At 35.8% G+C, this 26,341-nt stretch overlaps 1 protein-coding gene and 1 non-coding gene across 2 annotated transcripts; both read right to left on the bottom strand.

Annotated features, from left to right (window-relative positions):
• Positions 1–10,291: 10,291 nt before the first annotated feature.
• On the bottom strand, positions 10,292–26,102 carry PLRG1 (pleiotropic regulator 1). Its single transcript, XM_050791992.1, has 15 exons — positions 25,952–26,102; positions 24,474–24,580; positions 23,352–23,494; positions 22,648–22,701; positions 21,768–21,858; positions 21,482–21,569; positions 20,057–20,158; positions 17,793–17,885; positions 16,088–16,237; positions 15,897–15,998; positions 15,259–15,361; positions 14,403–14,511; positions 13,249–13,388; positions 12,577–12,770; positions 10,292–12,028 (listed from the first exon to the last, which is right to left on the bottom strand). Exons 1-15 carry the CDS (start codon positions 25,958–25,960, stop codon positions 11,969–11,971), a joined length of 1,545 nt encoding a protein of 514 aa, XP_050647949.1. The 5' UTR covers positions 25,961–26,102; the 3' UTR covers positions 10,292–11,968.
• On the bottom strand, positions 19,544–19,648 carry LOC126955810 (U6 spliceosomal RNA). The gene has a single exon (XR_007726103.1). It is a non-coding gene; the product is annotated as a U6 spliceosomal RNA (small nuclear RNA).
• Positions 26,103–26,341: the final 239 nt, after the last annotated feature.

The following is a 26,341-nucleotide window of genomic DNA, read 5'->3' as shown; positions in this document are numbered from 1 at the left end:
ATTGGACTTCAGACAAACAGCAAGTCCCCCATGAGAGTCCACTTCTTTGCCCCTGTCCCCTCAGCTTGTGAGGTAACACAGGAGCCTTCTGTAGTATGTTGATGAGTTAGATCTGGGCCGTTAATTGGCATCATCTCGCAGCCCGAAGGAGGCTGGATGCTGGGATCCTGTAGTCACAGGGAGGAAAAGCTTTCTTTAAAATGGGTGTGCAGATGCATCTGAGTGTGTGTGTGTAGGTTTTGGTGGGGGGATGGGGCAGTGGGGGAGGAATAAAAAAAATCTATCCCACATCTCCCCTAAACACCACTTCTCCCTCACTCCCCAAAAAAGTTGACAGAAGGGTTTTATTCTTCCCATGTAGCTGTCTGAGGAACTGGCCATGTCCGGGTTGGGGGAGGGCGTGTATGGAATGTGGGCATCCCTAGGTTCCTGGAAGCAGCTCTTATGCTACTTACAGAGATGGGATTGATTTTATTTTTTATAGCGCTTAATTCACCATTATGAGAAATGCTTCCAATCACAAAAATTCAGCCCAGCTCACTTTGAGGAAGAGGCAGAACATGTTATAGTTTTATACAACTCCTTGCCATTAAACTAAATCAGAAATCCTTTTTTCTGGATGAATTAAAAATGTGGCCTGTGCCTGTGTAATGTCCGCTCCTTTCTGCCCACTCCCTTCCCTCTGCTCCCCGCTGGTGTCGTGTATATGAAAGAGGAGTGTTTTTCTGTCACAGATGCCATAGAGGAAAGTTTGATGATGGAGAGCTTAAAGGCATTTTAATTGTTAGAAAACTGACACAGACTGTTACGGACAAATCTTTGCCACTTTTCCCACCCAAAACCGGCCTGGGGCCTGACCTCTTCTGCTCTCAGCCCCTTTCTCTGGATAGAGAAAGTCTAAATGCAGTATGTGTAGACTTCTAAAGTTTTGAAATTCAGCCTCAGGAAGAAAATGAAAAATACTGGCTGGTGAAATAAACAGTTCAGGCATCTTGTAGGCCTACCTTTTTTGAAAACAAAAACAAAAACGAAACAAAATAAAGTAAGTGTTGGTGAGGATATGGAAAAATTGGAACCCTTGTGCACTGTTGATGGGAATCGAAAACGGTGCAGCCATTTTGGAATACAATATGACAATTCCTCAAAAAATGAACAGTACAATTACCATGTGATCCAGCAATTCAACTTCTTGATATATATCCAAAAAAATGAAAGCAAGATCTCAAAGAGATATTTGTACACCCATGTTTAGTGCAGCATTATTCACAACAGTCAAAAGGTGGAAGCTCCCCAAGTGTCCACTGATACATGAGTGGATGAATAAAATGTGGTATATACATAAAATGGAATATTATTCAGCCTTAAAAAGAAAGGAAATTCTGACATGGGCTACAACATGGATGAGGACCTTGAGGACACCATGCTGAGTGAAATAGGCTAGCTATAAAAAGATAAATGCAATTCCACTCATATGAGGAACCTAGAGTAATCAAATTCATAAAGACAGAAAGTAAACAGGTGGTTTCCAGGAGCGGGGAGGAAAGAGGAATGGGGGTTTATTGTTTAGTTGGTGCAGAGTTTCAGTTTTGCAGATGAAAAGCATTCTCAGGATTGGTTGCGCAACAATGCGAATATACACAGCACTTCTGATGTGTATAATTATAAATGGTTATAATAAATTCTATGTGTATTTTACCAGAATTTAAAAAAAATTAAAATAAATGAAAATTCTTTGGAAAGTATAAAATATTACAAACAAGAGGCCTCAATTATTGAAAAATAAATTGAACACTGTCCTAAATATCCCAAGGGGAACAAAATCTTGAGCATGTCGCCTTTGACAGCAGCATCCTGATCCTTGTGTACTAAACCAAGTCTAGCGTGATATAAAGTTCCTTAGGCTGCATGTGGTATTATGTGCCACCCTTCAAAATTGATTTCAATCAAAGAACGAGAACAAATCTTGATTCCCAAGTCTTTCCACAACTTGCTTGCTTTTCAAACATAAATCATACATATTAAATCTAACCATTGTCTATAAAAAGCCAACTCCACATTTAAAATGTGTTACTGGTAATGGAGCAGCTTAAGGAGGAAGAGGATGAGGGAGCTGAAGGCAAGGGGAAGGAGGTCTGTGGAGAGGGCAGGGTGGGGTTACCTGCCAGGCTCTGGGAAGATCAAGGACATCGACAAAAAAGAACAGATTTACCATCGCGGAAAAGATGAGGGTAAAAAAACAACAAACAAACAAAACAACAGGTTACAGGACAGGACATGAGGACAGACCAACCCTTTAAGGAAAAGAAGTCTCATTAGAGGGTTAGTAACATTAAAAACCTTTTTTCACTTTATCATCTAAGGAGAATATTTCTGAAATTTCTGCTTATGGTTATATAAAATTGGGCCGAGGATTTTTTAAAAAGTAAAGTTGGTAGCAGCCTTTGATTGGAATATTTTCACCTGTGTATGTTGTTCTACCTTTAATAAAATAGTATGTTTTATTTCAGAAGATATCAAAGACCACATTTTGATTGATCTACACAATCAAACCAGAAGAATGTTCCAGTTTATTAAATTTGTCTCCTTATTTAAGATAAAGAAAATTAAGCCAGGAGAAGTTAGAGCTCCATCCACCAGTTGGATCTTTGATGAAGGGAAGTGAAATGAGGATTCTGCACAGGTGGGCAGTAGCTGGTGGAGTGAGCGCCCTGCAGGTACAAGTCATGACAACAGATGGGGAGGGATGCTGCGAAGGCATTCCCCCATTGTGTTAGGAGAATTCCAAGACACTCCATTCACTCCTCTAGCTCTCTCCAGGATGGAAGAATGGGGAACTATGAGGCACATGCACCATCCAGGAAGAATCCTAAGTCACATTTACCCTGAAAAGCATGCTTCTGTCCATGAATATCTTCTACCCTATGGCTGAGGCTTGTGGGGCGGGAAGTGTGGCTGGTGATATTTATATTTTTCTTTATTTACCAAGAATCTTGCAAATGGAAATGTTTCTTTTTTATAAGTCAGTGTTAATGAGTGTAGACCTCAGAGATTTAAAATGAACTATCTGCAAATCTGTGACGTTACACTAGAATAAATGTTTTATTACCCCCTCAAATCCAAGTCTCGCTTAAAAGGTGTTGAACAGAAAGTACTTAAAGGAATATCTTATATTTTTCTTTCATAGTTCAAGTTAAATGATAGGGTAATACTAACACATTAGCTGTCCTTTATACATATTAATCAATAATGCAGTTTTATCATTAAAAATTGATTTAAGTCTCAGTAGTGGACAATTTTAAAACGGTCTAAATGTGAAAGCCTTCAGCATTCTAATCGTTCACAGACAGGCAAGTTAGTGTCAATATATGACACTACCTAAATCACAATATATACATCCAAGTTTAAGTTCATAGTCCAACATAAGGTTACAACTAAATGACAATATATACATCCAAGTTTAAGTTCATAGTCCAATATAAGGTTACAATTATGTCAAGTCTTAGAAGAATTTTTTATAGATATGGACTTCTAACCTATGTATCTCACTCTTCTGTTGCTATACTTGATAAAATACATTTTGCTGGCTAGAATAGACTTGCACTTAGAAAGTTCCATTTACAGTTACACAATTTAATAAAGTTCGATTAAATGAACTAGCAAGATCTGTAATGTTACAAAGTGATAAAATGTAAAACTAAAACTATAGCACAACTGAAAATCAAGAATGACTTGTTTGGCCCACATTATAATTCCTGCATATTATGTTATACAGGATGTATAACATACATCCTGTAATGTATGTTATGTCATAATTTTTCCAAAATGATTTTTCAAAATTCAGCAACAATTTTAAATGTGTGCATATATATAGTTACACAAATTTCCCAACTGAAATAACTAAAAGAAATAAAAACAGAGAAAAACCTGCCTCTGTGCTGGAAGGAGGGAAGGATGACATGTCAACAAGTGTTTGTTGAATGAGTGAATCAATCATGCAAAGATCTAATATCTTATTAAAATAAGATAGGAGATAACCTGCCATAGCTAGGACCCAGAAATAAAGAAAACAGAGTTACTTTCATTGTATCTGGGGATCATCCCTTAGCTATTTCTCTCAGTATTTTGAGCCTATGTTAGTAACAGTTGGATATCAAATTTTTCAAACACCAGCAGAGGACAAGGAAGAGCTAATATCCTCACCCCAGTGAAAGTGGACTGTGGTACTTTCATTTAGTCACGGGCTTGCTCAGGGAGTCTTGTTTCTTATTCCTCACTAATAGTCCCAGTCATATGAGTACTTGAGATTATTTCTGCTCTATCCTACTTCCCTGTAGCTACTATAGCCTCCCACTCTCTCATGGACATTCATCATATTTTGCTCTTGCAACATTCCCTCTCTTGGCCACACTCCAGTGTAAGTGAAAGTCTCCACCTTCACACCTTGTACAAATGAAATGAAAAATCCTACAAGTAATTCCTAAGGAAAAGAGTACCTTCATTCACTTCTAATGCCACCAAAGGTATTGGAAGCAATTATTATTAAGTAATAATCTAATTATTATTAATTGCAATTGTCATAGCAAACAGCTTTCCAGAGGATGGTAGATAGCCAAGACTTTTTATTCAAATAGTTGTTTTCATTCATAAAACAATCTACTAAATGATAATGTCATACTTTTTGGCAACATCAGTATTCTTGGGGTCTCCTTTTAAGAATTTTCTCTTAAATTTGGCATGCTCAGTACAGGACAATACGTTTTAGGAAGTTTGATGGATATTTTTCTTTTGTATTTTTTTAATCAACAGAAACTACACTGATTCTGACTTGCTTAAACAGAAGTATTTTTTCATATTAACAATCATTTTTCCATAGTGTTAGAAGACACCATGGTGGAGGTACTTGTAGTGAGATAACATCCAGCATATTAATCCTTGTGTTTTTCTCTCCTCCACTTCCTGACCCTTCCCCTCATCAGTCAGAGGCAAACATGTTGCCTGGGAAAGAATTAAGATTGTTACAGCAGGAATTTAAGGAGAAAGAAACTATTTTAATATTATTTTTCAAGTAGAAAGTAGGGTTTTAAGATTCAAAAGAGAAGCTCCAAGGAGAACAGAGCAGAGAGTTTATAACCTCTTCAAAAAGAAAGAGTCAGCCAAGAGTCAGCTCCACCCCTTGGAAACATCAAGAAGCCCAGCCAACACCTACAGACCATCCCTTGCCATTCCTGTGAGCTCATCATCATGCCCCTGGCAGAAAAGCTACAAGTTTCTTCTTGTGACTTTCCTGTGAATACCTTCCTCACATTGTTGCCTATACATGGACTGTGGGCCATTCAACAAAAGCCAACTTCTCACCATTCTTTCACCCTCTCCCCTGCCCTGAGACTTTGATGAGCTCCCATCTGAATTGCCATGGATATGTACCCACTTTTGGAAGCACTCAAAAGCAAGTCCCCTGGATCTGTTAAGAAACAATGTAGCTGCCTATAAAATAGAAAAGTCAAAATAACAGTAGCTTAAGGAAGATACAAGTTTATTTCTCTATGATGTAATAGATATCTAAATGTGAGCAGTCTAGAATTGGAATAGCAGCCTCGTTTTCGTAATGACCCCAGGCTGCTTCTGTATCCCTGCTGCATTATCCTAACACTGGCTTCGATTTTCAGGGTCACTTCTTGTCCTAAGATGGTGAGACAAGCTGTGTCACCAGCTGGAGATAGCTGCTCCAGCTATCACATTTGCTTTCCTGACAGGAGAAAGGGTGAATGCCCACATATCCCAGCTGAGTCAACAACCTTAAACAAACTTTCTGAAAGTCCCACACAACATTTCTGATTAAATCTCACTGGCTAAGACTTGCCCTCATGGCCACACATAACTGAAGAAAAGTCTGAGAAATGTAGCATTTTAGGTGAATGCATCCCTCACACCTTTCCCGCTGACCCCTGCCAAAAAAAAAAAAAAAAAAAAGGAATAAAGTGAAAGAGAAGAATCCTTATCGGAAATTAATTCACCCTACCATATGTCCCTCTCCTAAAAAAAAATGAAAAATAGAACTAGGTCTTTGAAGAGAGTCGATGTGGAATTAATTCACAGGTACATATCTGGGGGAGGACTGGATAGTGGGGAAAATTCATCCTTGTTTCATAAGAAATAAATAGATAAATAACCAAGTAATTAAGGTTCCATTAAGATTTTTAAATGGCAATTAACAAAGTCAAATATTTCAAGTGTGTTATATATAATACAATTATCTATGTTATATATAAAGATGAAGATGTGTATGATTATATAAAATATAAATTATATTAAAAATAAACATATAGTAAATTATATGTAAATATATGTATATAAATTCTGTGGGGGAAAAACAGTATGTGGGAAGATCTGGAAACACATTTGTAAGGGAAGCCTGAAAATAACATAGATGCCCCTCCAAGGCTGTGTAGTCATTTTCTCTGTGAGTGCCCCACATGACATTCACCAGAAACTGGATAATTTCTAGAGACATCTTGATTTGCCCCTAAAATAAAAAAAGCCGCTTTGCCAAAGACCTTGGGAGAGATGGGTGTCCTAGAGTCTAGAACTAATTCAGCAGCTCAAGCTAGAAAGGAGAGCAAAGAACCTGTGACAACCATAAAAGACTTAAGCAGCAGCAACCAACCATGATGGCAATTAACATATCCGGCAAAATAATAGCTAATATTCATAGAGTGTTTACTATTTGCCAGGCCCTGTAATGACTTTACTCTTTAATAGGCACAATAACTTGATGGGGCTAGAAATATTATCACCCCTGTTTCACCACTGAGAAAACTGAGAAACAGAAAAATACAGTCACTAAAGTCACTTTTAGATGAGCGCACTGCACAATTAATCAGTGTCAGAGCCAAGAATAAAACCAGAGTGAATTTCTCTGCTCTGAACTATACCTTCTCCTCTTCCAGAATTGCAGACATCTGATCAGAAGAAAAGATCACATGACATCACAGAATCATCAGGATGGTGTTGAAGATGAACAAACTGAAATGTCTGAAAGTTTTTAAGAAATTCATAGGCTTTCTTTTAAGTATGATGTTAGAGATGCCAACCAAATATTGCTCTTCTCAGGGGTGAGTCATTTCAATTTCATTTTCCAGAAATTTCCAGTTGATACTTATCACCACAAATGATAGCTATAAAGAAAGACTCCTTGAAATGCATGTCAGTCCTTGTCTTTAATAAATTCAGTTTATGGTGAAGCCACAAGACAAAAATATGTTTATTCCCAGGGGGTCTCTCAACTCAGTGCAGGTTATAGGAATCTCAGTTTTGTATCCAAACAGGTGAAATGTTTTTACCACTGACCTTCAGATCATCCTCACTTATTTGAATTTCTGAATTTCAGGCAGAAATTAAGCAAGGATGTAATGCATACTCTATTTACTTATATTATTTATATATTTCAGAGCTAAATTTTTTGGAAATGCAAACACTCTGTTTGTGAGACAGGGTCTCACTCTGTTGCCGACTGCACTGGAGTACAGTGGTTCCATCACGGCTCACTGAAGCCTCGGCCTCCCAGGCTCCAGTGATCCTCCTACCTCAGCCTCCCAAGTAGCTGGGATTACAGGTTTGTGCTACCATGCTTAGCTAATTTAAAAAGAAAAAATTTTGTAGAGACTGGGTCTCACTGTGGTGCCCAGTCTGGTCTGGAACTCCTGGGGCCAAGCAATCCTCCTGCCTTGGCCTCCCAAATTGCGGGGATTACAGGCTCGAGCCACCACGCCCAGCTGATACTATCTTTTAACTGTAAGCTATTAAAAAAAAAAAAAAAAGAGCAGTAGAGGGTGCAGTTTGTTCAAAGAAGAAAATTTTACTTCTTGAAAAATTTAACAGTACAAATGCTGTGAGATTGTAACTCACACTTTCTAAATTCAGCTTAATCACATCAAAGTATCTTCCAAATCTGAGTTTGCTGTTAAATGTTAATTACATTTTAAATTCATAAATGTATAAATTAACCTTGTTAAAATTACTTCTAAAACCCCATTGTTTAATAATTCATTCAATAATTTGCTTTTGTTACAAAAGTTTAAAAATTCAAATCAGATCACTGAAGGTGATTCTTCCAATTTCCTAATTATTAAAATTTCTGACTTCAGTTATCTAACAAAATACAGTGAATACCAGGCAACACACTGGTGAGTAAGATAGACTTGTTATTTTGCAGCTTACATTCTATTGGGTGAAACAAACAATAAAAAATAATAATCGAGAAAAATAGAGCAGAAATAGGCGATAGCTAGGGAGTACTATGCGATTTAGATAGGAGGGTCACACTTTTAAATCAAGCAGAAAGCACACCCATTCCTCCCATTCTAAGACAGAGAAGTCCAGTAAACCTCAGTTTTTACAAAATTAAACTATAATTTATGAGTTAGGTATCAATATTTCTATTTGATATGTTAATTAGGTAACAAATTATTCTCAATGAAAGACAGAAATTCTCCATGAGAATTCTGGTTTTCAGCTTTCTAAATTCTAAAGAAGTTTCAGTAGAAACTTTCCCTGACCAAGTTAAGAAAGAAGAGTCATATTTAATCAAAATATCTATCTACTGCTATGCTAATAAGTTTCTTAACCAAGAATAAGTTTCATATTATATGGAGAATCGCTGGAACCCAGGAGGCAGAGGTTGCAGTGAGTCATGATTGTGCCACTGCACTCCAGCCTGGGTAACAGAGCAAAACTCTTTTTATCTATATATAGAAACCCTTCTTCGGCATCTATGAAGATGCTCATATTTTCTACCTTGTCTAAATCAATATAGCTAATTAACTTATTTCCTAATAGTAAACCATCCTTGCATTCTTAGAATAATCTCTGCTTGGGTATGTGGCTTGATTCTTTTATTAAACTTTCCTAATAATATTTGCATCCATAAGTGAGATGAAACCACAATTTATTTGTTCTTTATTGGATTTGGGTGTCATTGTTATATTAACATTTAAAAACACACAAAAGATTTCCTTCTTTATCTAGGTCCTAGAAAAAATTTCAAGTGCATTGGAATGATTTAAGGACTCAATTCTGAAGTTCTTCGGGTTTAGTGACGTATGTTAGTGGTGGTAGGGGTGTTTGTCTTTGACAACTTCATTTTCTTTATGGCAATTAATCTGTTTATGTTTTCTGTATCTTCTTGAAATAGCCATAGGCTAATTTTTTCTTTAAAACTAATCATTTTGTTTGGCGAATGGCGTGGAATTGGACAGCTCTTTTGTTATTTACTTCTCTCTTCCCTTTGTTTCTATTATTTGTATTTCTGTTTAATTGGTTTATCTAGGTTTACCTATTTTTGTACCAAAAAAATCAATTTTTAAGTTTATTTACTATTTTTCCTTATTTCATTAACTTACCAATTCCTTTTGTCAAAAGAAAAATGTTTAACACATTTTCTTTTTTTTTTTGCCATTGGTTGAAAAAATGAGAAAATGTAAAGTGAGGAAATAGAAATAAGTTTATCAAAAACTCTACAAGTTTAGCTATAAGAATAGAGAAATGGGTATATTCCTAGAGGGAAACATTAGGTTTAGTAATTTTTTTTTTCTAAGAGGCAGTATTGAAACCTATTTTTTGATGACATTCATTTAGGGCCAAGGAAAGAAATTCATGGTACAGGACAGGGTTTAATCATGGGAGCAAGGTCCTTGGGTGGGCAAGAGTGTATGGCAACAACTGCACAGAGGGAATTGTTGTGAGGCCGATTGCTCATCCTCTGCAACAGCAGGCAAAAGGCATTAACTATGGAGATGTGTATTTGGTCATTGTTGATGGCTCCCTTGAGATACGTGGTTACAGACCAAGAATGAGTCCAGTCTGTGGAGCTGCCTTTCTTTGGTAACACTTTATAGCTTGACTACACTTAAGCTATATGCAATGGGCAGTGGAAGAGATTTGGGCTTAACCCTGGTGGGGGGTCTGTCAGGTAAGTAAAAGGGCACATGCATGAAATTCTGCACCTTTCATAGGGTCCATGAACACATTATGGTAGATGAACTTAATGCAACAGAAGTTTCAAGAAACACTGTAATATAGGCCAGCATGGAGCAGGGAAACAGATTTTTTTAAATGCTTTTCAGAATTTGATATGTGTACCTAACTTGAACACAATAGTTGAAGCTCTGCTAAAAAGATTGGTAGGGGCTTTCTCATCTCCTTGTACTAGTCATTTCTTCTTGGCCTTTAACAGCATCTACCTCTGATTTTTGTTGTTAGAAGGCATATCAGAATCTCTCAGGAATGCAAGTGCAGCGTTCTTTTTTCTTTATTTAAGTTTATGAAATACATGCTTATAGAAAATTAAAACATAGAAATATGTAAAGCCAGTCGTGAAAGTTCTTCCATAATTCTGCTTCCTAACAAAGCCACTGTTAGTAATGTGGTGTTATATTTTGGAGCATTAAGTTGTTCACAAAAAATGCTTGCACAACTTTTTTTAACTAAGAGTAAAGTTTGGAAATTTTGCCCTAATAATCCAGACATTCCTCACTCACTTAATGAATACTTAGAAACAAATTGCATAAAGGAACCATCTATTAAACCATCCCTTATTGACAGGACATTTGAGTTTTAAGTATTAAAGAACAAAGGTGCAATGAATTTGCTTGTGTACACTTGTCAGATTATTCCCATTAGGCAGTTCTCTAGAAATGAACTTAGTAGGCCAAAAGGTTCAAACAGTTTCAATAAACCCCAGAAAACTACATTCCTAAAGGTTGTGCCAATTATACTCCCACCTATAGCATGCAAGATGGGTAATATAATTGGAAATGCTTATTCAAAATCATAGTGCAATTTTTTAATTTGGAAAATTATAAAAACTGACTGTTCTTATAACTGTGTTTTCTCATTATAGAAGGTGAAGTCTGACAAATCTTCTTGACTAAAGGGGAATCAGGATCCCAGGGCAAGATTTATAAAACTTGTATTTATCAAAAAGAGGCATTAGAAACTTTAAAACTTCTCTTTAAAATCTCTACAAGATTGCAGCCCTTGCTACAGTTTTAAACAGCTGCACTGGTATCTCCAGTTATTTTCCCCAAGTTTCAATGGCAGTATTGGTATCTTACTAGTTGTGGAATAAAATCCAAATTTATATGAGCTTTCCTCACAACAAGCCAGCTTTACTCTCCATTATTCAACAGTAGCAGAAAATTCTTTGTCCCAGGACACACTGCACACTTTCTTCTGCCTGGTTTCATCGCTTCATGCCTTATCTCTTTTCCTTCTTTGTCCTCCTTCACCTCAAAGTCATCTCCAATGCCACTTACTCTATGAAGTCTTCCACAATCCTTCCTGAGAAAAATAAATGATCTCATCCCCACTTCTGTTCCCCCAGCATTTCACCTGCACCTCCATTACAGAATTTCTATACTAAGCTACCAAACTGGAAGTCTTAGAGGATAGACACATCTTACTTGTCTATTTCCTGAACGGTATCTAGTGCAGAACTTTGTAGAACATACACTCAAAAACCGTTTTTGGAATAAACATATATAAGTTAAGACTTTAAATCTTTTAATCTCAAATTATTAGTCACAGATATTAATTTTTAAAGGATTAAAAAAAAAAACCTACTGCTCCCTCAAATGTCCTATTATAATAATCGGTTTCATACATTTTTTTAAAAAAGGGGGTTGTTCTAATAAGACTGTCAAAATATTACATCTAGAATAGTTACAGTCAATAAACCTGCATTTACTTGATATCTGCATCTTCCTAGTATCACAAATTGTTTTAGAAATAAAAACACAAGGGTAGGGGACAGGGGACAGTTTATTGTAAAATATGAAGCAGCAATGATTGAAGCAAGTGAATTTCTCCTTTATATTCCCAGCCAGAGCACAAAATGACTGGGTATCCTCATCAACGCCAAGCTTTTTTTTTTTTTTTTTAAAAAAAAAAAAAAAAGAAAATTCCACATTCATTAAAATCTCTTTCTCTTGATAATTTCTGGTTTCCAGCTGACTGGATGAGTTTCTTCTGTCTAAAAGTAGAAAAGCAAGTTAAAATAAAGTATTATTAGTTTGCTTCATGTCTAACAGGCTTCCTTTCTAACAGAAATAAGGTATCTCCTCTAACATTATTCATTGGCATTATATACTTAGTAGTTCTTTGACAATTTTAGGAAGAGTTGATAAACTTCTGGCATTATCTAAGTCTAATAACAGATGGATGGATTCATTATGTTTAGTTTGCAGTTTTTAATCTAAAATAACATTTCTATTTGGATCTACTAATACCAAAGCTTATGATTCTCAAATTAATTTGCATAGCAATCTATTTATTTGCTGTTATTCTTGGTGCAACATTTCCCAGCAACTATAACAAAGAAAGCTGGGATAAAATTAAAACCATCCATGAATTCACTGGCATCAGTGAAATAATATAGAAATCTATAAATAGACACTATTCAAGAAAACAAATATCTTAAATACTATAAAGATTATTTTTCCTTCTGATAAAATTAAATGAGAACACAGTGCCCAATTGGTATAGCTGCTTTACTTAACAAATGTGAAACAGAGAACTTACGGCTGTGTCATCCTCTCTGTATACTTTAATGGTTTTATCAGCTTCAGCTGTTAGTAATCGACTTTCAGACTGATCAAAAGCACAAGCAAATATTCCTGATTCACTGTCCAAAGAGCCAGGTTGCACAGCTGCATGAACTCTCTGAAAATTGTAGCCAGTTCTCCAGTCCCAAAGATGCATGGTGCCATTGTCAGCTTAAAGGGAAAAATCTAGTTACACCTGGTATCCCTTCAGCAGTACAGCTTGACAAACATTTATTAAGCATCATTAGCCCAAGCATGGCAATACTTCGGTTATAAAAATACATAAGACACAGGCACTCAATCTTCTCCTAATATTGGCTTTTCTACTTTCATTTGTGCTGGGTTCAGAATTTATAGATCTTAAAAAGCACCTCAAAATCTAACATCCAATTCCAGAATAAACAAAATTTTAGGCAATTCCCAGCATAAATCCCTGAGATTCATCAGATTGGAACTCAAAAGGACTAAACTATGAAATATACTACATGTATTATGAATATGCATGAACACACATAGTAACATGCAAATATGCCCTAATCAGGCAAGTGCTGCTATAATACTTAAGTGTGACAGCTTAGAAGCATTACAAATGTTTATTCATCATTAAAAGTAACAGATAAACATATTTATTATAAAAATCTTATTTTACCTCCAGATACAAGTACTCCATCAGAATTTACTGTCAATGTGTTAATAATAGCATTATGACCGGAAAGATTTTGAATGAAACTTCCATCAGGGAATTTCCACTGCTTTATGTTATCTGGAGAACCAGATGCAAATGTGTAACTGAAATAATATTAAAAAGAATTAATGACAAAGGAAACCAAGTTAAATAAAATGGTGGGTTTTAAAAAGCTTACTTCAGTTATATTTTGTGTTGTGTACTCAATGATTTATATATTCAGCAAAACAGTCATATCAAAATGTAAAAATATTAAGACATTTGTTCAAAGTTAAATCAGATCTTCACATTTTTAACAGGATATTTTAAGTCCTAAAGTTTTCTTCTTTCATTTCCTTTAAGTTTTATTCTTTCATTTCCTTAATGCTCTGCACTAAGCTAGAGCAGTAAATGTGTAGAAGCCCTATTTCACAAGAAGGGCAATGTGTTATGCAACTCTTTTGGAGGGAGGGAGAGCAAGACAGGAACAGGAAGAAAGGGAGAAAGGAATAGAGGGCAAGAGGAAGAGAGAGAATGGGAGTGAGGAGAGATGAGAGTGAGAAAGACAAGCAAAGGAAGGAAGAAGAGAGGCGGAAAAGGGTATGGAGAGTAGAAGACAGAGAGGAGGAAAGGGAGAAGAGGAAGAATATGAATATAACCAGAAAAGTGTCAGAGTGATCTAATACAACAAACAATAGTTGTGATATTATGCTCCACCTTTTTGGATACTCTGACTATAATGTTCACAGTTCTTATTATTTCTCTTTCTACATATATTAACTTCCTCCTTAAGAATTAAACTATTCAATGAATGTCTCAGTGTCCAATATCATTTATGTGCAAAACATTAAGCCCAGCCACTAATATCTTTTATTCTGACATGCAGCATTTAATCATGATTTATTTACATTGTCTCATATTTATTTGTTATCAAGTAGAAGGCTTTTCCTCATGTTTTACAGGGCATGAAGCAAATTAGTGCATAAGGAAAATGAAAGAAACACACATTCCTATGTGGCACAGGCCTGGAAATGATAGCAGCTAAATGACTGCCAAAGGCAGTGCTGACACCACTAGCATTTCAGCATTATACTAAGAACTGAAGAAAAACAAGAAGCTAATTAGGAAAATACACTTACTGTCTTGGATGTAAAACCACAGCCCTAACTGATTTTTTGTGATTTGTTAACGTCACTCTTGTTTTTCCAGCCACCAGATCCCATAATCGAATTGTAGTATCATGGCTTCCTGTAATGGAAACAAATATATCCCTCAAAACACAGACCAGGAAAAATAATGCAAAAGTTAAATAAAATACAAAGCATTCTTCCAAAATACATATGTTCTAAATGAAAGCCTTATCACTTGCAAATCAGTCTTGGTTAATTTCTTCAAAATTCCAAATTTTTAGGTGGATTTTAATTCTTTAAAAAAATGCAATACAACAACTGATTCACTGTCAACTGAACAGCTAAAACACATGCAAATAACAAATAAAACAAATATATGATTGTATACTCTAGTGAAAAGGAAAAAACTTCAATGATTTTTTTTAAGTTAATAAAATACATCAGGCAAAGGAATTATTTTCTAGTATTAAAGTTCCATTGTTACTAACTTTATTTAGAGCAAAGTAAGATTCAAATCAGTTCTAAAGGTTACTAGTCTCAAGGTATTTTGTCTTCTAACTTCAATTTCCTAGAAAAATAATTTTGACACTATAAAATAATACTTAATTGTCTGTATCACAGTATTCTAGTCAGACATTACAGGATACTATGTATGGCATACTCTATGATATGTAAAAACCACGAGATAAAAACAGTGGAATGAAATTTCATTTGAATATATTTCAAATGTCCACGATTAAAATATGACACATAAACACTGTAAACACAATGCAAAGCAAGAGTCATCGTGAATATTAAAAGTATATGTATAATAACATGGATTCTGATATGAATATTCTGTAAACTTGAAAAGTATCGATCATACCTGTAATAATTTGTGGTTCTGCAGCCTGACATCTCACTGTAGCAACTGCATTTGTATGTCCAGATAATGTGTGTACACTGGCTTTAGTTCTCACATCCCAAATCTATAAAAACACAATAGACATATTAGGAAAGAGAATAGGTATTATCTCAAGAAGATAACTGGATCAATTCGAGGCTGAAAATTTACTAGACAATTAGTGCCTGAATATAATAAAGAAACGCTTAAATGAAAGATAATGATTTATCAACTGGAGGAAGAATATAAATAGGAGACAACTTGAAAGAACTTTAAAAAGCTAAAAGATCAGGGTACTGAAAATCTAAGAATGGGCATGACGGGACTACTTTTTAACACTACTGAATGAAAGAACTAATGGACAATAGTTGTTACAGAATGGAACGTGAGAACATCACATTTCAGGGACGGGGCATTAATAACACTAACATGGTGAGGTCATAGAATTGAAGACTAAGGTGGAAAAAAATGCAAGTTAAGAAACTTAGGGACTAGGATATTGATGACTCAAGACAACTATCTTTAATTCTCTATCAATCAATTGAAGACTCTGAAACCAAACGTGCACCCTACAAGATGCAATATATTTACAGATAAAAACACAACTCTATCCCGTTTACCCGTGCAGTTGAATCTCGACTACAGGTTACCAACACATCGATTGTTGGGTGCAAATCCAAACCATACACTGCACTTAAATGTCCATGATAATGCCTTATAACCTAAAGACAAAGCAGGACAGTTAACACTTGTAGAATTAGAAAGATAAACAGTGGTTCATAATGTTTTAAATCATTGATTCCAACCTTACCTTATTGTATTCAAGATCCCAGCATTTTACTTGTTTGTCTTCTCCACAAGAGAACAGGTATGGGCTCCTCGTGCTTACTATCACGCCCCGCACAGTACTAATATGCCCAGTCAATGACAGTTTTAATTTGCCACTAGCCAAGTCCCAGATCTGCAATCAAAGAATATTTTTTTTTCTTTCCCTGGTTACCGCAAAGCAAAATTTTAGAATCTTTATTATTAAAATTGAGTTTTCAAAGAGAAGAGGAAAAAGATAACGAATATGTAAAAATAAAAAATTTTGTAAAATGACTCCTCTCCAAATAAAAGCAAGAAAAAAACTGGCATGCTCAAACTGGAAAAATATTTGCAATTAGATGACAGGTTAACCTTCTTGTTATATAAATGGAATCTTTGATAATAATAGTATGAAAAGTATGGTATTAAATTAACCGAGGATGGCAACAACTTAAAGAAACCCTAAAAGCAGCAAATACAGATATGAAAAAGTTTAAACTCATTAGAAATTTTATACAAACTTTTTAGTTATTTATTTTTTGAGACAGAGTCTCGCTCTGTCACCCAGGTTGGAGTGCAGTGGCGCGATCTCAGCTCACTGCAAGCTCCACCTCCTGAGTTCACGGCATTTTCCTGCCTCAGCCTCCGAAGTAGCTGGGATTACAGGGGCCCACCACCATGCCCAGCTAATTTTTTGCATTTTTTAGTGGAGACGGGGTTTCACCGTTAGGCAGGCTGGTCTCGATCTCCTGACCTCATGATCTGCCCGCCTCAGCCTCCCAAAGTGTTGGGATTACAGGTGTGAGCCACTGCGCCCAGCCTATACAAACTTTAAAAAAAAGATTAAGTATCCATTTTTGCTTACCATATTAGATATTTGTAAAGGAATGTACAACCAATGTGCTGAAAAGGATCCTCTCATACACTGCAAGTATCCATTCACCCATTTGGAAAGTAATTTGTACTTTGGGTATCAGCTTCAAAAATATTTGACCCATTTATTACATTTAGGGAACTCTACCATAACAAAATAATTTAAAACACAGAAAAAGTCTTATATACAAAACTTAACAGCATTACTTGTAATGGTGAAAATCAGACTAAAAACTCTACCATCCAACAATAGGAAAACAGATTATAGACTATCCAAATGATACAATATTATGCAGGCACTTTAAAAGATAGTAAATTTTTCACAGGAATATGCCTTTGATAAAATGTCAAGGGAAAAAAGCAAGATACAAAATTACATACTAAGAATGATTTTTAAAAGATACACACACAAGAAAAGAGCTTAGAAGTAAAGGCATTTATACTTACAGAAATAAATACTAAAATGAAACTTATCCAAGTATCTAACAATGGTAGGATTATACACAGGTCTATGTACTTTCATAATTCTCTATATTTTCCACATTTTCTATGAATGAGCACGCTCTTAATTTTGTAACCAGTTGGAGACAAAAATGTAAGTATAAAGGAATTAGTGGTAGGTATTCAGCAGGTAAAGAAAAAGTGGTTTAAATACCACTTTTCAAACAGATATTTATTTAGAACACTTACTCGTATAAATGATAAATTTTACTCCTTATTCAGGTCTAAAATAACAGAGGAACTGCAATAGCAATTCCTGCCACAGGAAATAGTAACTGATTAAACTTACATGACAAACACAAAGTCATGTTTATTTTTTCTTCCTTCATTATTACCTTTATAGTTCTGTCAGCAGACCCAGTAACAAACCACTGATTTCCAGGTTCCACAGCAATACATCGAACCCAGCCAAGATGCCCACTGATAACCTGTATAAAACAAAGTAGAACGGGCGGCTAACATACAAGTTAAAATGTTTTTAAGTTTAACTGCAGCCTGAGTTTGAATTGCCCTCCCATCTTCAAATCATAAATTTAAAAGATAATTTGACTGTTATATTTTACAATATTAAATTATCTTCAACAAGTTAATAGATACACAAATTGTGGCTCATCTATATAATGTATACTACTCAGTAATAAAAAGGAATACATTATTAATACTTGCAACAACTTCAGTGACTCACAAAGGTATTAAGCTGTGTGAAGGAAGCCAATCTCAAAAAGCACATTTTGTATGATTCCATTTATATGACATAGTCAAAAAGACAAAGCTAAACCAACCTAAGTGTCCATCAAGAGGTGAATGAATAAATAAAATGTGGTACATACACACAATGGAATACTACTCAGCCATTAAAAAGAATGAAATTCTGTCATTTGCAACAACAAGGATGGAACTGGAAGATACTATGTTAAGTGAAATAAGCCAGGCACAGAAACACAAGTACTGCATGCTCTCTCTCATATATGGGAGCTAAAAAAATAAATGATCTTGAGAGTTGAATGATGGCTAATAGAGGTTGGGAAGAATAGTAGGGAGGCAGAGGATAAAGAGGGAGTGGATAATGGGTATAAAAATACAGTTAGATAAAGGGAGTAAGATTTAGTGTTTGGTAGCACTAGTTTGGCTAGTTAGCTTGGTAGCACAATAGGGTGACTATAGCTAAGAATAATTTATTGTATATATCAAAATAACTAGAAGAGTAAAATGAAATGTTCCTAATACAAAGAAATAACATCCCAATTACCGTGGAGATAAATATCCCCATTACTGTGATTTGATCATTCCACATTGTATGCTTTTTTTTCTTTGTTTCTTGTTTTGAGATAGGGTGTCACTCTGTTGCCCAGGCTGGAGTGCAACAGTGTGATCCCGGCTCACTGCAACCTCCGCCTCCTGAGCCCAAGTGATCCTCCCACTTCAGCCTCTGGAGTAGCTGGAACTACAGGTGTGCACCACCACACATAGCTAATTTTTGTATTTTTTGTAGACGGGATTTTGTGGTGTTGCCCAGGCTGGTACTGAACTCCTGGACTCAAGAGATCCACTTGCCTAGGCCTCCCAAAGTACTGGGATTATAGGCATGAGCCACCATACCTGGCCTACACACTGTATGCTTGTATCAGATTTGATATGTAGCCCATAAATATGCACATCTATTATGTTAGCCATAAAAATTAAAAATAAATTAGAACTGAAATTATTGAAAAAAAATAAGACAACTATAGTGATAGAAAACAGATCAGTGATTGTCAGAGGTGAAGGAAGATATAACTACAAAAAAATAGCACAGGGGTGTTTTTTGAGGTGACGTAATGTCTATATCCTAATTGTGGTAGTGGTTACCCAAATCAATACATCTATTACAATTCATTAGACCTGTATGTCAAACAAAAAGCTCTTGCTGTACAATCATTTGAAAAATAAAAATTTTAAAATATATATTAAATTACGTGTAGTTGTACATTTTCTACTATGTACACTTTCTTTTTTAAAATTTTGTGTTTAATTTTTGTGGGTACGCAGTAGAAATATATTTATGGGGTACATGAGATATTTTGATACAGGCAAGCAATGCAAAATAAACAGTATGGAACACTTTACGAATCTGTGTTATCCTTACAGAAGGGCCATGCTCATCTTCTCTGTACTGTTCCAATGTTAGCATATGGGCTGCTGAAGTGAGCACGCAGGTCCATTTTCTTTTAGATGATACACTCTGACTCATTTTAATTTATTGTAGTTGAAAGAATAACTGGTAGGCCCAAAGAATTTCTTTATATGGTGTTTCCCCTTTCACCTTCAAACTAAATACTTTGAACACTTTCTAAATTTATTTAGTCTGCAATCCATATTTAGTAGCTTTATCTTGACATTTTATATGATTTTATATAAAATACAAGTGTAACTTTTACTTAAGGAAGTCGCCTTCCCAAGAGATCTTTTAAGATACTCCCTAAGACTCTTCTCAATCCACCTCACATTGCTCTACCGGTTTTTCATATTCACTCTTTTTCCTCCTTACTCTATTCTTCAGTGCTTGTCAACTAGAAAGCAATCATGATTCACATAATAAAATAAATGCAGAGTCACTCACCCTGTAGAGTTTCCACGGTGGGTGCCACTGGGGTTTTGGCATTGTAGGGGCTTTTTTAGCCATCAGTGCAGAGTTCTTGGTATTGCCGGTCTCCATGACAATCTAGACATAGAAGAGACATTATTATTATTAAAGATATCATACCGAAGACTTTGTATCAATTCAGAAATGGAAATGGAAAGAGGGAACTTACAAAAGATTTTTTCCATAAACGAAGAAATAAAATTTTCTGTATGTTAATTTTAAAAAGCAATTATAAAACCAGAGAGAGGCAGAACATTAGACTTAAGAACACACATCACTGTGTATGGGTTCAAATCCCAGCTTGGCCCATTACTAGCTGTTTGACATTAGGTAACAATTACGTAACCTCTATGTGCCTCACCTATGAAATGGGAAGAATAGTGCCTATTTCATAGGGTTACTACAAAGATGTAAAAAGTAGTAAATGCTCCATGTAAGCTCCCATTATTAAAATCATTTTAAGTGTATTAATGCCACTGCCATTCATTGTCATATTTTAACCTTATGGATTTAATGTAGCAAAGACTGATATGATAGTTCCTTCTATTTATCTTCTAATACAATATTTAAATACTATTTTAACAGGTGTACTGCCTGATATACCATCTATTGTTAGCAGTCATCTAGTCATCCAAAAAATAATTAAGCCCATAAAGTTCCTGCCCTCAAGAAGCTTAAATTACACCCTCATAAGGAGGGTAGAGAGCCTGGACAGAAGATATGCTCTGAATGGAAGATAAAGGAAGAAATGAGACGTGGGGGTTACACATTCATTCACTTCATGAAGTCAAAACAATTGCATAATGAGCTGAGAAGCAAAGCCAGCACTTATTTCAAGTGGCAGCATAATAAAATACATGGCAGAAAAATAAATCAATAAAATAACTATAGAAAATAATTCTACAACTACTTCTACCATACTAATACCAGTTGCCATTTACCTACAGATAAACTTATTTCTAAATGTTCATTTATAAGACTAGTTGTATAGCCCATGAATAGTACAACACTAATAGCACTCAACATAACTGTACCAACTTAAAATTTAATAAAAAAAAAAAAGACTTTCATATGCAATGCATACTAACACAGGTTTCAGAAAAACTCTCCTTGCATTTTTAATAGTGGGCAATAAATACCAACATCACATTATCTTTATCAAAATACATATTATACACAACGTACAAGTAGACAAATAACAGCATTCCAAAAAATGTTAATTTCCTACCAACTTGAGTGTTAGGGCTATGAAATATGAATGACTAGCTCAGGCTGCTATTTATCTTAATAATTCCAAAGTGTTCATTTCTTTAGTATTTAAGGTAAGACTTTCGATCAGAGGGAAATAAGGCAACATGTTTAAAAAGTTAGAAACCTGCTATTTGACGCAGAAAAACTTACTGAATTCATCGCTGTAGGCTGTGGACGGTCAGAAGCCCCAGGATGTCGGTATTCACTTCCACTAGGTGCAGTACGATTTACATCAGTCCTGAGGCAAAAGAAATATTATATTCAAAGTAATTAATGCCTCCAGTCATGTATTCTGCAAAACTAACCCTTTATTTTAAATTGTTATAAGTCCTGATAAAGGAAAATGTCATACAATAGTTATAAAAAAATTTTAAAAAGAAAAAACGTGAACAGTGAAATATGCTTTTAAGATCTTTGTAATTATAATATTTCATACTTGGTCTGAGAAGGTAATGCCACTGCTAAGGACTGTGCAGCTGATTCACTTGGCATTCTCTGGATCTTAGTATCTGCTGTCAAAGCAACCCCTATTAAAATGAAAAATCAATTTCTTTTAGTAGCTTTGTATTATTCATTTACATGCACTTAAAATAAAATGATGAAGGAAAACATTCCAAACGTTTATTAATTCCAGGCAGTGATACAAATTTTGATTAAGTTTTGCTCATCTTGTTTTTAATTTCTACAATAAATACTGCTTAGTAACACATAACTCAAATTTGATCACAGCCTACAAGGTATTAAAGCAGCCCAGAACAGTAAAGTTAATTTCCATTATATCTGGGTATTAGTTTCAAAAGTCAGTATTAAGCAGTTCCTCAAATACAAACAGAATGTTTCCAAGAGTGGTTGTAACTTACTACAACCAGAAGCACCCAATTTTCCTGCACTTTCTATATATACTAAGCCTTTTGTCCTCTACCCGGTTATACTGGCCACTCCATCTGTGGGCCAATACCTTAATACAGACAGAGGACATGTTTCTAAGATACTGCCTCTAACATTCCCATCATTTTTATAAGCTTGGTGATATTTACATGTCTGCCTAAACCACCAGATAATAAATTTGTCTAGGCCTGCAACAGTTTTACTGTCTTTGAATTCCTAGCACATTGCCTGAAAAATTATACATACTCAAGAATGTTTGTTGAATAAAGGCACATGAGTATTCATTATCACCTACAAAGCTATGCATGGATGCTTGGCTATTGAACTTATCTTGCATTTTACAGGCAACAAGAATGTCATTATTGGCTCATTAGTGAAAATGTATGTGACATTTTTAAGACATTTTCAATATACAACAGCTCACTAACCAGGTCCCGGTGGGTATGGATGTGTGCCTGCCACAAAGTATTCAACTTCTTGTCCTAGAAAAAAGACAAAAAAAATCAACAGTAGTGAATTTATCTTATATATAAAAGTTATCATCTCTTTAAAGTATCAAATAATATTACATTTTCAACTGGATCTATCACATTTTCTCAACTAAAGTTAAGCCTCAGAAATAAGGGAAATTGGTCACTTTTGATCTCTGTAAACCATGTCCTTGTCCATTTGCTATATAGCAATGGTATACAAAGAAGCCCTCCTATCAAGTGATAATCCACTCTGGTATTTCTTCCAAGCAAATTTCCTGTGGAAGCTTGAATTCTCTTCATTTATTAAGATTTCAGTATTTAATTTCATCTTTCTGAATTACAGACAGGATAGATGGTATCCCCACAGGTTAAGAATATTCTCCAATTTTTTCCTTTAATCTCTACTGTGACCTTCTCCACATTCTAAGAATCTCTGCCATCATTATACTACCATTTTTATTTCCTATAAGAAAAAAGTCATCAACCAATGTCTCAGTATTCCCACGAGGATAAAAACTTCCATTATAATACTGGTACAGCCATTAAATACTGTATGACCACACCTAAGTCCTGCCAGCAGGGGCAAAAGTAACACATTTTATTTTTCTATTTTTAAAATTCACACATACGTCTGACATTTCTGATAATACCATACTCACCTTGATTGGCAGGGTACTGTTTATGAACATATGAATCCGTTGCATTCTGAGGACCCTTCTCTTTAAGATTTTCTTTCAAAGTAGGCATATGCAACACAGGACCATACTCATTACGAAGCTTGATTGCCATCTTCCGTTTGTGACTATTTAGAAATTATAAACATAAGAACGTATCCATAAATACTTTAAAACAAACACTTAGACAGCTTAAGTTTGCCCAATCATGTAGGAAAAGTTTCTAGTAAGATTTTAAGTAGTATTTAAAAGAATCAAAAATTTCCAAGTGCATTTCCCCACCATATCTGTTCTTTTGCTCACATTCCACCACACAGCATTCATTAAACCTAAGTAATATTTTAGTTTGTTACCTAATAGAAAATATTTTATGATAAATTATCAAGGGTCTGCTTGAAAGATATATAGAAACTAACATACCCTTTAAGAAACCTCAAAGTCAATACGCTTTCCTTCAAAATATAAATATAGTAAAAACTCTATAGCAACCTTTACTAGATGTATCCAAACAGGTTAGTTAGAACTAAGAAAAGTACTTAATTGGTTCAATATTTTAAAAAGAAATGCACTTATATTACTTTTAAAAATAGTCTACTTTACAAATTAAATATAAATGCTTGTTTGAGGAGTTAAGTCGATTTTAAAAGGGTAAAGGACAAAGAAGGAACACTGCACATAATGCAATCCCAGACTGGAGCTGGATATGTAGAACCAAAAATATGCCACCACTCAAAAATCTTCATCATACTAACGAGAAAAGATGGGAGTAGAGGTACTGGCCAGGTACAATTTCAGCTCAGCAAGGCTCTGAGAGCAGCGGGAAGCTGAAAGCACATACAAAGTGATTGATTATAAAATAAAATACCTAAAAGGGACTCTCTTAATTACTGGGTATTTGTAAAATGCAATTAATTAATGGAACTTTTACTGTAAAAGGCCAAAAAAAAAAAAAGTTAAATCAGCTTAAATTATGCCAAAACACCACTCATTATTGAATTAGCCCATGAGTATTGCCAGTTTATCTTTAAAGGTCTCCCTCTTCCTGCTCTCTTCCCCCAGTATTAGAATGTTAAATATTTCAGCAATTGAAAAAAAAACTAAACCAACCTCTCTTCATCTAAAGGCACAGGTTTTCCATTATCAGCTACAAACATGTCATGGGTCCTCTTCAATGACCTGAACACAAGTGTGTGTACAGAATGTTTCTGTACCTCCTAAAAAAAAAAAAAAAAAAAAGTAATTACACACCTATCTACAAATTACACAAATCATAACCTAACGTCAGATTGATTATACACTTCACATGTTTAAATATGTAAAAAGCTTTATACCACTCACCATAGCTACTTGTTGCGAGCTACAGGAGTCAAGTTCAGAGAAGAGGAGGAAGCTCCTCTTTGGCTAGAACCTCAGGTATAGCAACTGAGTGATGCCATAGTTTAGTCATTTACTCAATAAATATTTACTGAGCTCCTACTGTGTGTCTGGCAGGTATCGTGCTAGAATCTCACAATAGAATGATAAAAGGTAGTCATGGTCCCTGTGCTCAAGAGGAAACAGACAAATAAAAAGTAAAATAATTCCACATTTTGATAAGTGCTATGAGGGCAACAAGCAAGGCACTGGGTCAGGAAACGAAGGACTAAGTATAATTGTGAAAGACTTCACTAAAGTGATATTTAAGCAGAAAGGGAGTTAGCCTTGCACAAAACAGAGATAAAAACGAACCAGGCTGATGGAAATGTCATGTAAAAAAATGTTCAGTTAACTGAAATAATACAAGAAGGGCGGCACAGCTGTATATGGTGGATGAGATGGTGCTTTGTGGTTGCAAGGGTAGACAAGGTCCAGATTAGGTAAGGTCTTTTAGACTATTACAACAGCCTATGTTTTCTTCTAGCAACACAGTCAGTAAAGGGTTTTAAACAAGAAAGGTATGAACAACTTACATTTTAAACAGAACAACTTATGGAACAAAATGGAAGCAAGGAAATCAACGGGGAGCTAATGCACCAGGCCCGGTGAAAGATGATGTTGGTCTCAATTAAGGTGGACTGCAGTGGATACGGAGAAAAGTGAATGGAATCAATAAACATGTGGGGTAACATGGACAAGACCAGCTAACAGAATGGCTGGCTGTTCATGCCAGGGAAAGATGTAAAGAATGGCAAGTTTTTCTGGGAGTAGAGTTGAAATAAGAGACGACTTGAACGCAAGATAGAGAAGACCGCCAATCTTTTCGGGCACAGAATCACTGACACTGCCCCGAGGGCGGCGAGTACCAGTGGTCGAACACCAACAGAGGCCCCGCCTCCAAGGACAGTTTCCAGCTCCCAAGAGTCAAACGAGGACTGGACGAATTATCTCAGGCTTAGCGCCCGGACTGAACCTCCGACTCGGGTTCTCATCCGGCTTCTACCCCTTCCCCGAAAACCCGATGAAGAGACCACCCGGCCTTGGCCAAACAGCTTCCCTCGTAGCCTCTTTTCTCTCCGGACTCCAAGCACTCTCAATCCCCCACGCCCACTGCCAAAGAAAAACAGTCCAGAGACAAACGACTCTTGAGAGTCCCTGTGTCACTTTACCTCGACCATGATGCTACCGCGTATCCCACCTCCGGCAGGGAAGAAACCCTAATCACTAACGCAGTACCCGCCGCCACAACTGTGCTGCACCTTCCGGAATTGGGAGGCCAGGCGGCGGATGTGATGCAAGCTCTGCGCACGCGCGCTAGTCTCCCCCGGCCCTCTGGGATCAAGAGGCGGGTCTCCCTCCTCAGGACCGCCCCTAGGGCGGAGGCTCGAGGCTGTAGAGGGGAGACACCTGGAAGCGCCTGACTGGAGGATTTCACTCGCTCCTCTGAAGAAGTCTTCGAATTATGTTTTCTGCCTTACCTTCAGCCTTCAATGTCTTGGCTGGGGCCCTGGTTGTTCATGCTGTATTCCCCGGAGTTTAATGCTTTTTATTCAGAGAGC

This window comes from Macaca thibetana, chromosome 5 (assembly GCF_024542745.1).
Source record: "Macaca thibetana thibetana isolate TM-01 chromosome 5, ASM2454274v1, whole genome shotgun sequence".
Lineage (NCBI taxonomy): Eukaryota > Metazoa > Chordata > Mammalia > Primates > Cercopithecidae > Macaca > Macaca thibetana.
This window is presented reverse-complemented; position numbering and strand designations above follow the sequence as displayed.